Source organism: Malurus melanocephalus, unplaced genomic scaffold (genome assembly GCF_030028575.1).
Source record: "Malurus melanocephalus ecotype Western Australia unplaced genomic scaffold, MMel_1.1 scaffold_477, whole genome shotgun sequence".
NCBI lineage: Eukaryota > Metazoa > Chordata > Aves > Passeriformes > Maluridae > Malurus > Malurus melanocephalus.
In genome coordinates, this window is record NW_026623709.1 from 57,553 (window position 1) to 72,976 (window position 15,424).

Consider the following 15,424-nt stretch of genomic DNA (forward strand, 5'->3'; position numbering starts at 1 on the left):
CAGGAAGCCTTCCTTATCCTGCTCTRACCACAGAGGATTTGTGGAGAGCGAGCTCTTGGGAATTTGGAAGAGCTGAGTGCAGTTTGCAGCGCTGCTGGATTGCAATTCCTTCCTTCCATGTGCTTGAGGCACAGGAGAAATTGTTCCCCAGGTGTGGGGAACTTTAAAGTAACTTTTAAAAGCCCAAGTAACYACCCCATGTCAAAAACCTTGTTGCAGCCATAAAGATCTGAGCTAGTCAGCTGCTCTGCCTTTCTTCAAATGGGTAAATAAATCAAACTGGCAGATGGAAMACCTGCATTTTCCTTTGTTTAGTTCCATACCAGAGTTGTACTGATAGGGATGAAAGAAAGGCTTTTGGCTGTTCAGGCCATCCAGAACTTCTGAGTWGTTCCTAATGTAAATTTGCAAGGACCTTTTAARGAGTCTGCTATTTCAGAAAGGTASATGAGMGTTAAATATCCAGGAGTACAAGAGYAGCAAGAAACAGAGTGTTTTGGGAGGCCTACAGAAGAGAACTCCATTTTCTGGGAATGTATGGGGTTTACACTCTCTGTAGTCAAACAGAAGAGCCATGGAGAAACATGGGAAATTCTGTATTGCAGGTATCGTTCAAGGACCTTATAGAMTCTTTCCACAACCCTTCTCACACTTTTGCCCTCATTGAATAGACCAATCTTGAAATTTGCCATTATTGCTGTTASAATTGTGGGGGAAGAGGTCTTCTAGTATCATAGTAATTTAGTATCACAGTAATTAAAATACATTTAAAATAATTTCACTTGTGATGAAGTTAAAAAAAATTCATCATTTTGGGACCTGTACTTGAATTTTCAGTAACAACAGACTTAAGATTTTTGATAAATTGTWCTAAATATTTGATATTTTTAAAAAGCAGTGCTCATAAATGATTCACAAAGCACTTTGTCAGGGTGATAATTTTGAGATCTGATCCCTCTCCCTCTTGAGAATGAAAGAGTGCAGTTCATCAGGAGCTGAAGTCTCAGGGTTCCAGGTACAGGTTCCCTCCCAAAAATCCCAGTACTGCTCCCAGGGAAGCACAGGTTGGTGGAGAGCAGCCCAGGCCTTGGTCCAGCATGTGTACTTATGATTCAGAGTGGTATGAAACAAGCTTTGCGTTTCAGGCGTGACCTAGATTGCATTTATTAGCTAGTCCTAAAATCCAAGGTAAGATTTAGTAACCTTATTTATTTTTTCCCACAGTGGCTTAAAGAATGATTATAACAAAGAAACATTCACCTTGAAGCATAAAATTGATGAACAGATGTTCCCCTGTCGATTCATTAAGATAGGTAAATGCATTTTTTCAGCATTCTGAGTAGAAAATAATCTCTTCTGATACTCGTGCCAGTCTTGGCACTTGTGACTTCATTGTACTCAGGCAAAGTATCCACAATAGCTGTTCCATTTCATCATCTTCTATGTTGGTTAGATTGGAACACAGTGAAGTCCTGTTAATAAGAAATAGTAACTTCATAATTTAAATCCTGGGGAGTGAAAGCAAAACAGAGCAATTTTCAGAAATACAGCTGTTGAGTCAACTAATTGCGGGAGAAGCTGCTTACTGTCCTCCTATGAATTGCTGTATAGAGCTTTAAATAAATTACTGAGCTAAATACCAGTAAAAGTTTCAGCACTGACAGCCCTAGAGTCTGAAAAAGCTTGAAAAGTTTCRTTCTTAAACACACTCACAACACGTAAAGCAACAGCAGAAGCCTCCCTTGTTCTCTTCCTGCTGCTCTAATCACCATGTCTCACTCACCTCTGGCTAAAGATGACATGTAGGGACAGGGAAAGGTTGTACCCCCTGATGTCTGGTTTGGCTGGGACAGGGGCTGAGGGGGTGTCCCCAAAGTTGAGGTACTGGGACATGTGATGGGAGCAGGTGAGGATATCTCTTCCTTGCTTTTTGCAGGCCAGAGAGAACCAGAGTCTTAGAGTTGTTGGATTTAATCCAAGAATTTGGAAGCTTTCAGCTTGCTCAGTAAATTTATCTTTCCCTTCCTACCTACTGAGATAGTACAAGAATGACTGGGTTTAAACTAGCTGTTTAAGGTTAAAAATAGAGCAAGGAGGTAGTTGCTGAAAAATGAGATAAGATCCTGTTGGCTAATTTAGATGAATTTAGGAATGTTTTGATGTGTTGGATAGTTAATTCCTTTGCCAAGACTCAGATGATAGTGGCTGTTTAGGGGCTCCCCTTGGAGCCCTTTGCTCTAATGTGTTCTCTTTGAATCTCCTCATGTTTGAACTGAAAGCTTCAGGCTGGGAATCCAGTAATCATTCCTGGGGTTTCCTGTTCTTAGAGAAGTAGAGGATTTGGTTGTTCACTGGGCTGGTTTCTGGCTGCTACTTTTGGAAGWAAGTGTTGTGCTTGGCTTTAGGAAACCTCAAGAGTAGCAGAGGAATAGAGTTAAAGGTTGACTACATCAGGGAAGTGAAATGAATTTTTTTAAGTTTTATTTTTTTATTCTGAAGCTTCCAGCATTAGGTTTTTGGAAAATATTATTTTTCAGTGGCTAAAAACCAGCAAGTAGTTCCTAGAGGGCTGAAGGGGCCATTGGAAATATTTTTGGCTGCTTCTCTGGATGTGTAAATTGTATTCCAGAAAAGTGTGTTCTGATGCAATAAAGTGTAGCAGTGAGTTGAAACATGTTATGAAAACGAAATGCTGATTAATTTCTACTACCAGGATGTTTTCCTCTAAAATTATGTGGGTTTTCTTGGAATGGGATCTTCATGTAGCACTTTCCTCAAGGGCATGTAGTGATAGGACAAGAGGAATTGGTTTTATCTGAAGGAGGGTAGATTTAGATTAGATATTAGGAGGAAATTGSTGATTGTGAGGGTGGTAAGGCCCTGGCACAGGTTGTTCAGAGAAGCTGTGGCTGTCTCTGAATCCCTGGAAGTGTTAAAGGCCAGGTTGGATAGGGCTTGGAGCACCCTGGGATAGTGGAAGGTGTCTCTGCTCACGTCAGGGAGGGAAGTTGGTTGCTCTTTCCAGTCCSTTCCAACCCAAACGATTCAATGAATAAGCATTCTCTGTTATATACATTAAGTTTGCATTGAGTTACCAGTTTCTCACTAGTGATGGTTTGAGCTGAGTTTTTCTTTAACTCTGGCTATAATTTCATTTCTTGAAGCTGTCTTCCATGAAGAAATTCCTGTGCTAGGACAGAACTGGAAATGATCCTTTCACCCAAACCACTGAAAGCCTCTGGTTGATGGCTGGTGTCATTTTGTTGATGAAGTTGTGAGACTGTTTTTTGCTGTGAAACAACTGCAAAACACTGTTACGAAATTCTGTTATTTTTCAGATTCACAGCTTGAAAATGTTTTGAGTTTGTTAAAATTTCCAAGCTGCTAGCCAAAGTAACTCAAAATTTCAAGCACCGTGCTGTGTTCCTTGTAACAGTGCCAGGAAACAAGGCCAAAATCTGCCCTTTTGGACTCTGKGGGACTGACACGGCGAAATCCCGCTATCAGTGAGGTTTGGCTTTGGGGGTTCGGCAGAACTTGCATCAGGAATTTGCTTTAGGATTCCACAGATCAGCACAGGATCCCACAGCAGCACTGTCAGTAACAGAACAGTGGGGTTTATATGGGAGCAGGGGCAGGAGAAACCATGGGTAGACCTGGGAGAGGGGAAAGTTCCTGCTCCAGCTTCCATTGCTCATGTATCAGAGGAATTTTCAGGCTCATAAAATGCAGAAAGAATAACCTTTCTTCTTCTGTCAAGAAAAGCCTTGCACTACTGTTAGTTTAATTACTTCAACTTCAGTTCCTGAGCACTGAAATGCCCAGTTGTGCAGGCTTTTGACCTACTTGACAGGTAATTTTTACATTTCATGTAGCACCTCATTAAAGAACTGGAGAGTGGGAAGAAGATATTTATCCGGACAAAATAYCGAAGAATAATCTTTTTAATGTCTGTGAGCTGAGCTTTGTTTYTGGCTCTGTTCTCGTGATTCCTCCAAGCAGAGATTTTTCTGTGCTGTGTCCTTGAAAGCAGAAGGTGTAAAAGACTGATTGCCATGAAAGASCTTGAAAAATGCCAGGTGTAACTCTCATTGCAGTTGGTTACCAGCATGGGATTTGTTAACTAGACTTCAAGATTTTCAGGCTTTGATGGAACAAAAGTGAGCAATACTTTTTTAATGGATATTTTCTTCATTTTTGCAAGTGCACCTGTTTGTATTTCTGCCTATAGATGAGGGACACAGAAATTAGCTTGAGAGAGTTATTTAAAATTACTGTGTTTAATACCTTTGCTATTATCTTCTATACTACAGAGTTGCAATCCTTGTCCAAGCATAGCTGTTATTGAGAAGTATCCCCTAAAATCGTCCTTATATGGATTAAGATGTGTTTAAGTGACTCAAATGCTTTCTGCTTCTCAGAAGAATATTGATTTTTTTTTTTTTAATTATTTTTCCTCTGCTGCACTCTTCTCACTGTGGAGTGACAGTTCAACTGTTCTGAACAGTTACATGTGTTAGGATGGATTGCTGTGGTACCTGCAGGAAAAAAACATAGTGAGGTGGTTTTATGATAAAAACTGGAGGAATGATGTAGCTTTAGGCTTTCAACACCTTTGTAGTGTATTTCCATCTCAAAGGTATGCAGAAAAAAGTGATTCCATGCTGCACTTAGTGCCTTCTCTTTCCAGGGARAAGTCAGAYTGTGGGTGCTCTAAAAGGAGGTTTSTTTTGAAGATCTGAGCACACCTATGGAGGCCTCAAAAAAGAGAGGGCAGGAGAAAGTGTGGGAGGTGTCTTCTGGGAGTCAGGGAAGAAGTTCAAAAAATGGGGAGATGTTCTAGCAGAACACTTCAACTTGCCTAAGTGGAATACAATCACATTCCAGTCTCAGCCTTGAGCTTTGTTTCTTTTTCTGCTCCTATGGAGTAGTTTTACAAAGATAAGGTTCAGTTTTCTCTGTCTGTGCAGTTCCGGGGAAGTGTTTGCCTTCTCTTCCTTGTACAGCTTAATGTCTTTGCTTTCCTTAAAAAATATGGTTGCAYCATGAAAATCTTGCTGTTAAAATCCCCATTTCTGTTGTTTTGTTTCTMCTTTTGGTGAAAAAGACTGTTGGAAGCTCTGATTTGACTCTGGGGAGGACACATGTTAGTGAGTTGATAGATTTGCATTTGTTTTTGTGGTGAGAGCTGTTCAGGATTCTTCTGTACATCCCAGTAACTTCTTATGTGTTTTAATTGGCTATAGAGATATGAGGGTGAATTATTAATTTTTTTTTTTTTTTTGAGAGAAGTTCATATAAGATCTGAGGAGAATTGCCAAAAAGAAGTAGAGGTGGATACCTCTGCATTTTTTTTTCCTGGAAGGAAGGTGGTAATACTTTGGTTTGGAAATTGGCCTCAGGTTTACCATCAGGAAGTGTATGGTCTTGGCCCATTTGAGGTGGTCTGTGTGGTTTAGTTGAGTGTTTCAGTTCAGTGAGCTGATGGATAGACTTTAATCTTTATAGCTGACCAAATACCAAATTTAACCTCAGTTTGGTCTGATCTGTGTGTTCAGGTCTGAGGGCAGACCAGAGGTGTTACCCTTAGATGTGGTATTTTGTCAGTCTGCTGCAGTAATAGGTAGGATATCCGGGACCAAACTTGTATTCAGAAGTAGTCGTGTTTTATGGTATTTAGGTACCATATTGGCAGCACTCAGCTGTGCAGGAGATGAAAGTAAGCAAGAGGGAATTTCCTAGGCAGAGAGCATGGAATGTGGATGGGGAGACAGGTGACTCTTGGTTTCTCTGACCACTTCACTTCTCTCTTTCCCCAAACAYGCACCTACAAGGAGTTGCTCTGAAAGCATCACACTGAGTGCTGAATAATCCACTTGAAAAAAAGGGTTTGAAAAGATGATTTGAGAGCTGTAACATAGAAAGKACCTACTTAGGGATATTAAAATCAGTTAAGAGTTTCATCTACAAAGTCTCTTGACTGTTCCCAGAAGTTATCATGAGCCTTTARCAATTGGTTTGTAAATACAGTCTCTAAGACTTAGAAAATCATGTGTTTGAACATGTGCCTTGTGCCCAAACACTGCAGACAATCATAGATGTAGTTTGTTTGAAGTATAAATACTTGAGAACCTGTAAGAGCTCAGGAACAACTTTATGATGGGTTTGGGGTTTTTATTTCCTCAAGGAGTAGGTCAGAAAAACATGAGTTCAACAGGTTAATCTCAGTGGTATTTTATGGTGGTTTGAAGGACAACAAGCAATTTCTCTGTGGCAAAAATAGTGGAAGGGAGGAGGTGGTGGACTCCTTGCTGTTGCTGGTAACTGCTCATTCAATTTTAATACTGTCTTTTCCTGTTTATCAGTTACAGTCAAATAAAAAGGAAACAAAAGTATTTGAAATGAAACCACTTGATTTTACTGCAGTTTTAAGGAGTCAGAGTTCACACAYAAGTTTTCTGGGAGTTGGAGTTGTTTCAAAAAGCAGAACAAAATCTTAACCTGCAGATTAATCACAAAATCAGTGCAAGGCCACAGATGTTAACCCAGAGTGGTAGAGAAGCTGTACATTAGAGGCTGTAATGTGTTTCACTGGTCTTTTATTATTTCAAGTCCATTTGTTCCAATACTCAGATAAAATAGTATCAGCAAAAAAACTACACAGATTAAAGCTTAAAAAAAAAAATCAGTTTTTAAATTAGAAACTGACAGTTATCCCTCCCTCCCTCCTCCGCAACTTGCAGATGTTACTAATTTGGTAAAATTTAAAATACTCAAGCTTCTTGTCTTCACCATTAGGGAAAATAATTGTTGCTGACAAATGGGGAAATAAATGTACTATGAGGAGCAAATACTGTCGCTAGTATGCTCGTGATTCCCATCCTTGTCAAAGCTTGTTGCCTCTTGGAGCTGTTTTAAATGATAGTGTTTTTGCTCTTTTGCTTAAAGCAAGCTTCTGCTTTGTAATKATCTGCTGTGTTAATGTTGCTCAGCGCAGGTTGCTTTAAATGATGACTTGAATATGATGTATTTGGTAATTTTCCTAAGTTAAGTTAAATGAGCTAGAACTTAAGTCAGAAATACTGAATTTTGTGTAAAYTTTAAAAGCATTCTGTTGCAATACTCTGTAATGAAGTGGTTGTTTGATGTTTATGCATCTTTTTTCTCCTTTTCCTTTCTTCTCCAGTTCCACTCTTATCCTGGGGACCTAGCTTCAATTTTAGTATCTGGTATGTTGAACTAAATGGCATTGATGATCCAGATGTGGTCCAGCCGTGCCTCAACTGGTACAGCAAGGTAGGCCTGCATTTTAGATGCCTGTTTGAAGATTCCCAGTCTCAGAATCTTGTGCAACTTCTCTTACTGGRGTGATATGACCTTTTCATTCCTTGAATATCAGCTATTAAAACAGCAAACATGCATAGTTGAAACCACGTGGCTGACTTTGRCTCTAATGGAAATTTTTTGGATTTTATCTGTTTGTTTTCTTTGACAAACCAACAAAACAGCCCCATGAAACCCCAAAACCACCAGCATCACCCAGAAGACCTGCCTGGTAGACATCACAAGAAGAGCATAAAAGAAAGGAACACTGATTCAAAGGGGATAATGTTAATAAAGTAGTATTTGTATTGGAAGGGAAATGAATCTTAACAAAACTAGATTCCATTTCTCCCTCTTCTTGACTTCTGATTAGTCATTCTTTTAACATGCCAGTCCCTGGAGTCCGGAGCTTTTTTGGGGTTACAGATGCACCTTTTGTTACAGGGTATAAAAATGACCTTTATTAAAGAGAGTCCATGTTGATRTCTTTCCTGTTGCAGTTCCTTGCACTTCAGATGTTTCCCTCTTACTGTCTTTTTGCTGAATACCTTGGAACAGAATGGGGCTGATGCCACTGGACTGTGAGATGAGATGAGATGATTTATGCCATTTGTCACTTCAATAGACAGGAAGCTGAAAGGGTTCCAAACTTTATTTTTATAACCTGTATTAAATTGAGTATAAGAAATTCCGTTCCTGTGGGAGGAAAGTGCACACTGACAACCAGAACTCATTTTGTTGCCGCATTTTGTGCATTGGATCTTCTGGAACAATTAATGAAACTCATATTGTGTTGTGGAGAAAACATCCTTCCCAGCTGAGTAGGACTGAGTACTGGAGCAGTGTATCTCTGCTTCCAGAAGGAAAAACTTAAAAGGGGATRGAGATTGTGTGTGATTAATACTGAGACTCCCACACAAGTTCATGGTGCTGCCAGAATGGTGAAGAAGCCGTGTGACTGTGGTGTCTGGCTCGTGCCCATTTACACCAACATCATGAGCTGCTTTGTGGAGAATTTAAATAACCAGCACAGTGGAAGTTGTCTGGAGCTGCTTTGTGATCCAAGTGGTGTTGTGGTCATGAGTCAACTGATGATGGATGTCCAACTCTGAAAAATCCAGTTGACAGAAGCTGCTGATGGTTTTCTTTCTGCTGGTTCTGCACAAAGTGGTATGTCTGGCAGTTGGGACCAGTTGCTGCAAGCAGGAAGCTCTGATTTATTTTTTTTTTTTTATTTTTTGGTCAGGAGCCATAGAGTAATGATGTCTCCATCTGTTTTGTTCCATCTTATCCCATGGAATCGGCACTTTTCCTGGTCAGCATTGTGTGTAGTAGCTGTAGACAGCTTCTTCAAGGGGTGCCAGCATTGTTCTCCTAAAGCTTGGAGCCCCAAAGCAGCAATGCAGAGACTTAGTCATGATGGTTTGGGCTCTGCTAGGATCCCTTGCCAGGTTTTTGGTGATGAGTACATGTGTCACTGATGTTCTCCTCTCTCACAGAGGAGAGGCCATCGTTGCTGGATCCACAGAGGAGGATGTGCTGACCCATATTTAGGGAAAGGCAGTAAAGTTGACCTGTTTCTTCCACATCTTTGAGATGGTTGAAATATTTTCATGCATGTTTTTGGAAATCTWAGAGGCTTTGAAGTGTAATAATTCTTTACTGCCTGTGACATCAGATGAGAGGAAGGTTCTACACCACRTTGCCCATCCTTTTTGTTGTGTGCCAACAAAACCTCCCTCTCCTGTAGTGAGGGGAGTGGGGGATAATGGATAAGGTCTGAAATATTCCTCAGTGCTTTCTTCTTGCTGTCCAGCTCAGCCTACTGCCTCCAAAAAGCCATACTCCTTTTTTCTGAAGAGTGGTCCTTCTTCGGCAGCTAAGAAGGGACAGTTTACCACTGGTTACCTCTATTGATAATGAGCACATAAGTATTTTTAATTCTACGAGTGTATTTGACAGTGTTGATGTCTTAGTCTCATGCTCTTTCTACGTTTTTAACTGTAGGAATTATTTACAGCTTCAGATCAAAGCTATTATTTGGGTTGTCATCTCTTTAAACCTGGATGACAGCATTTATAAAGGAGCCTTTTATATTCTTTTTATACACTTTTTTGCTTAAAGCAAATTTTTACATTTAACTTCTGAAGTACTACTATGGTGTCACTTGAATATGAACTTTTATATTGCATTGAATGGCTAAATTCCATCCAAGTCATTTCAGGTTATCTGAGCCATGGTTATCAGTCATGAGAGGTTCAGTGGAAGGGAGAGGGTACCCTCCCAAATCTTCATTTTGTCTGATTCCTAAACTGGAGGATCTGAAAATGCAGAAGCTGATTGTTACTGGTGTGCAGCTCTCTTTTGCTTGCTATCCCTTTGGACAAAAAATCTAATTTGGTTTCGGCCTTGACTCATGTGAGTGAAGATTTGCTTAAAGAGAGTGTCTTAGGTATCTCTTGGAAAGAAGAAAAAGGAGTTGTTTTTTTGCCAGTTGTGCTGTAAAACTATTTTAGCTTTAATATTTCTTTGCTGCAGCCTTGCATTCTTATCGGTACATGTCCTTGGCCTTTATGTGGGCTGGGAACTGGTTTTCTAAAAATGCATAGTTCTGGCTATTTGCAGCTGTGAAATACTGATGGATTAAGAACTAAAAATACAGCACATGGCCGTGTTTCTTTTTAGCCACTTCAGTTTATGAGATTCTTGCTATCGAGCCATTATTTTGAGATAACTAATTTTTGTTGAATGTCAGTGTTAGTTCCAGGTTTTCAGAAAGATTCTRTTCATTTAAATACCATAAACTTCACTTTTAGTAGTAGTGTCCATTTAGGATTAAAATCTTTTGTCTGTGATTTGTTCAGTCTTACAGATGCTTAAAGTTGCAATTACTTTTTGTCACAGTAGTTGTGTGTTAAAGATGGAAACTGAGATTTTTTTTTTCTTTAATGCCTTAGAATTTAGGTTTSAAAAGTCTATTTTAAAAAGTGGTTCTGCTACTTACCAACTTTAAAATCTGTGTTTCTTATGCATCTTGTTAGCAGCTTTGAAAATTGTAGCTCTTACTCAGAGTTTACTACTCCCTCGTGTGTCTGTGCCAGGATGTTTGACCCAGCGTGGGCTTTCTCTCACCTTTCTCACCCCTTCCCACAGCMGAGTGGGAGATGGGCAGCTGGGCTGATCAGTGGTGTGAAAGCAGAGGTTCTGCTTCAAGATGCAGGGAAATATTTAGAAGTTAAAACTTTGACGTGCACAGAAATCCTCGGTGCTGCTGAGCCCAAACCCTCACAAACYCGCAGGATTTGGGGTCAGCCTTCTGCCTTTCCGTGGCAGGAGTGCTGGTCATTGCAAGTATTCCCATTCTCGCGGCTTTTTTTTTTCCCTTCTGCTTCTAGAAAAGCTGTGACCTACTTACTCTTCTAAATTATTTTGTTATGTAAGAGTCATACAATCAAATTATGTAACGCTGATAGTGAAGGCTTTTTCCTGCTCYGTGCTTCGTGTAGGCCTCGAACAGCAGGGCCAAGCAGAYGGGGGGRGGAAATAATGGTCACCCCAGAGATCTGGGACACCGTGCACTCTCTTCTTGTATGCTTATTAAATTGGATGATACCAAGCTGTATAATTTCTATACTGTTGGAAAGTGAATGCCTSCACAGCTTGTAATGTCTCTCATGCAGCGTTCCTCTGTGAGCTCACGAGCTGTTTGTGCAGCGTGGATAAGAGATGCTGTCTCTGGGCAGGTTCACAGGTAGCTGCCAGCAGTGCTGGTCAAAGGAAAAGTCTCCATGTCTCAGAGGTTTTCTTGTGTTCCAGTAGTACCGTGAACAGGAAGCCATTCGCCTTTGCCTAAAGCATTTTCGGCAGCACAACTACACCGAAGCTTTCGAGTCGCTGCAGAAGAAAACCAAAATTGCTCTGGAGCACCCCATGTTGACAGACCTGCATGACAAACTGGTGTTGAAGGGGGACTTCGATGCCTGTGAAGAGCTGATAGAAAAAGCTGTGAATGGTAAGAGAATCAGAGGAATCTGATTCATTAATTTTTTTAAAAGTGCATTGAAATATTACCTTTTTTTGAATGTTAATGTGCTTAGTAGTAGAATTGGCAGGTTCATGTGTTGTTTCGTATCTGATGTGGTGTGCTGTCAGCTTTTGGACTTGTGAATGTGTSTGTGTGATGAAGGATAAAAATTCATGAAATCTCTTTTCACTGCTACTTTTGGAGTCTCTTTCCCCAGAGATGACAACAAGGTGCACTTGAGTGGGTAAAGACAAGTTCTTCTTGTAAGTGTTAGCAAGCTGAGGRTGGGCTTAACTGTCTGGAAAGTCACTGGAATGGTGAGCAGAAGCAGYGGAAGATTGGGAGTTCTCAGTGGTGATCTGGCTCATGGTTTCTGGTTGGAGCTCACCACTGAGTTGGTGTTCAGACAGAAGTTTTAAGCTGTGTTTGGATGAGGATGCTCTCTGCTTGTGGGGATATAATCCTTGGAGAATGATGTGGAAATCAGTGACTGGAGGCAGAATCTGTTCTTCTTTGCAGAGTGGGACCCTGGCAGGGCAGTCAGTTTCCTTGAAACTGCAATTAATTTTTTACTTGGAAGCTTTCTGCTTAAAAACRCGGTATATGAACAGCTCTCAACTCCTAAAGGAGGGAGATGCACTCTCTGTTGATCAAATGGGATACAGAAAAAGTGGGGCTGTTGCACTGAAGTGACTCTTGAGGCCCGTGCAGCAGTTTTGGATTAGAGTCTGATAAAAGAGAGGTGCTCTTGGCTTTGGGTGTAGAGCTTTTTGACTCTGTGCACTCACTTGTTATGGGAAACTTGTACTGGCCTAAGAGGAAAACTTAGTGTCTGATGCCAGTAGACTTAGGGACTTAGTGAATCAATTTCATGGATAGCTGGCACCAGAGATGTTGTTTTCTAATTCTGGGCTAATCAGTCATTTTGTAATACCTTTGGATAGATGCCGRTGTACCTGCTTGACTCCCATCAGTGTGGTTTGTTCTGCTGAAGCTGGAAGTGGTTCTCAGAATGTGATAGAAATCATAGTTTTAAAATCAAAGGTTGTCTTCCAAGAAAACCCACCATCTTTTTGTCACTAAGCTGTTCAACAGAGCAGAGTTTTAAGGAGCTTATTGCAACAGGTCCTGTGAAATTGCAGTGAGTAGTTTTCTATGGGTTTGGCTCAAGGTTGCTCTTTGGACAGAACAGCTGGGACCTGCCCTGTGCTGATCTCCATGAGCAGCTACAAGTGTTGAGACTGAGAATTGCCATGTTCATCCTCACCCTCCTGAGACAGCAGAGTGTTGGCTGGGATGGGAGCATGAACAGCTTCCTGCAATGCAGGGGCATTTTGCAACTGGCAGCTTCCCCCTGAATCTTCAGGGCAAGGGAGGATTGCRGGCTGGAAAAGCAGCAGGGAGCTGTTGCTGTCTGTGTCTCAAAGACAYGAGTGCCTGGAGGGAGCTGATGAGCCCACCACGATGCTGCAGCAGCCAGAGGAGTGCTGTGTGCTGATGGTGATGATTTTATCATTGCCTCGCTCTGCTGCCTTGGCCATGGCTTAATCTCAGTGCCTGGAGGCTGTCYTCTTTCCACTTCATTGCAGGCTAGAGTGGAAATGATTTCTTGAATGGAATTTCACTCAAAGTCTTASACTGTGCTGAAAAAGTTATCTCACAAATGGAATTTTTTTTTCTTGAGCACTAATCAAATGAATGTTTGTAGCCTCATTTTTTGAGCTGTTATATCTTAATTTCTTGAAGTACTTAATGTATGCTGAGAGTGGGGTTGCTGTCAGCAGTGCTCTGCTTTTCCAGGTGTGGAAGTACTGGTCTGGTAGAAAACTGTAGATCTTGTATTGTTCTGTCTGACAGACCCTTGTTTCTTGTCAGATTTGATGTGAATAATCCTCTTCTCTGGTTTTTGTAATCATGTCCCTTTTTGGAGGCTGAGGAACTCWGCATCACTTAAGTGAGCTGGAGGAATATGCTGTAGCTTGTTTTATCAGCCCTTTTTTTTGTTCCAGCAAGTATAAGAAGCAAGTCTTGRKAGTAACAGACGGTGGATAATTTAGCAGGAGAGTCTCCAAGAGCATCATTAGGTTTTGTCACTGCTTCTGAGGGGCAGGAAAATATGCATGGGAATGTTTATTTTGCTTCATTTTTAATCTGGCACCTGGCTAGCTGAAGTTAAATGTCAGCATACACATCTCCCATCGYTGTATTGGTCATCCTTAATGATTTTGCTTGTCTTGGAATACATTAACCTTCCTTCTCCCATCCTCCTGCCATTCTTTATGGTGTCTTCAGCTTTAAATGTACCCATTTAAAGCTTTGTTGCCTCCCAGCACCCTTTGGAGAGAAGTGCTATCTATCCCGAGACACCGAGGCTGCATCCCATATTTGCTTTAAGCTGACACGACTGCGGGTTTTTACTAACTGGGTCAATCCTGCCCTTGCTCAGGACAGTGTGTCCCTGGCACTGGTGCTCGTGCTGCCACATGGCAARCCCAGACAGAGAGCTGATCAGGCTGGGGTGGGGGAAAGGACAGGACAAACCTCTTCTGATACACAAAAACCTCCAAACTGCAGCTGGAATAATTTATCTGAAGCTGTGGTACAGTCAGGGTKCTGAATGTTACTGGTTCTTAACAGCTGGTTTCTTCTTGGTAGGATAGGAATAGAAGTTTTGTACCTTCAGTATGTTCCCCTTACAGTATTCCTACTACCTGCTTCCTGTGGTTTTCCAGAGTTACCTGTCCTTACTCTGTTCTGTGTCTCAGGCCCCCCAGCACTTTGTGAGCAGCCTTGTGTGGKGAGAGGTGTCCYTGTCCATGACAGGGTGGTTAGAACTAGATGATCTTTAAGGTCCTTTCCAGCCCAGGCCATTCGATGATGATTTTACCATTTTACTTTCCTAGCAGCTCTGTTGTGAAGTTGCAGTAGCTCACTGCTTAGTCTCTAAGGTGTGGGTGTTCTTACCACTGAACTCCTGTCTGATGTGTTGTTTTTTCCAAATGAAAGAGGATTAACTTTAGTCCTGTGTCTGTGTAGTGTAGCTCAAGTGTAGAGTTAATTGAGACATACAGATCCTTAAATTATCCCTGAAATCGTTCAAAGAGCAACTGTTCTGTTGCAGACTGGGCATGAATATGTGAACTCCTGACCGCTTGCTGATCTGAGAGTTCATTGCCTTAAAGGCACAAACAGAAGTGCAGCGAGGTTGACAGAGATACTGCACACTCAGTTCAGCCTAAAATGTCTTCTGGAGAGGCTGATATTTGCAGTGGTGGGTATTGACAAAGTGCAACGCTCTGCATCTCTGGCGGGCTATTTCCATAGGCTTAGTCATGTAGAAAAAGAGTAGGTGGTCAAGAATTAGTGCTGGCAGAGCTAACTCTTGTTCTTTTGCATTGCTAATGATGAACGCTGTCTTCCACCTCACATCACCAGATGATTTCTTTTGAGAGCTCGGTGGCAGGCAGCCACACTTTTCCCGCAGATTCTTTTGACTTGTGCGTTACACTTAGAAAATGGGCAAATGGAAACTCTGGCAGCTGCCTGACTTCCTCTCAAAAAGAAAAGGTTCCCTAAATCTCAGCTGGTTCACAGACTCGGTTCAAATGCTTCACATTTGGATCCATTCCTATAGCTTTCGGGCCTATATTATTGAAGGAAAAAATCTGCTTAATATTCCTACAGAGAGTATGTGAAGTGCAAATTGCTTGGTTGAACTGCTTGCAGCTCCTTTAGACATGGAGAAGCTGCTTGGAATGGGTGGAAGAACTGCTTGTTTCATATTAGGATTCCAGGGACTGAGGTATACCTTCTGGCTCTGTTCGTGTCAGCGTGTGACATGTGTTTATCTGGTGACAAGTCAGTCCTGTGCGACAAACAAGGAGTTGTGATACGCTGCCTGCAGGCTCCAGCGTCTCCCAGAACTCATGATTCACAGGAACAGGATGCACAGGAACAATTGTATTCCCCTGCAAGCTCTAGACAGACACGTATACCTGAATTTTACCRACTAATATTGTCTGGATTTGGTTCTGAAGAAGCTGTTGTGTGTACTGGGATATATGGAGGGGAAGGCTG

General features: G+C 41.4%; 1 protein-coding gene across 1 annotated transcript in view; it reads left to right on the plus strand.

The window, feature by feature from the left end:
- Positions 1 to 15,424, plus strand: part of MKLN1 (muskelin 1) — a 93,671-nt gene that overhangs the window by 22,030 nt on the left and 56,217 nt on the right. The window contains exons 4-6 of the mRNA XM_057380902.1: positions 1,225 to 1,313; positions 7,187 to 7,296; positions 11,143 to 11,335. Of these exons, the coding sequence (XP_057236885.1) occupies positions 1,225 to 1,313; positions 7,187 to 7,296; positions 11,143 to 11,335 (392 nt within the window). The remainder of the gene's footprint in view (positions 1 to 1,224; positions 1,314 to 7,186; positions 7,297 to 11,142; positions 11,336 to 15,424) is intronic.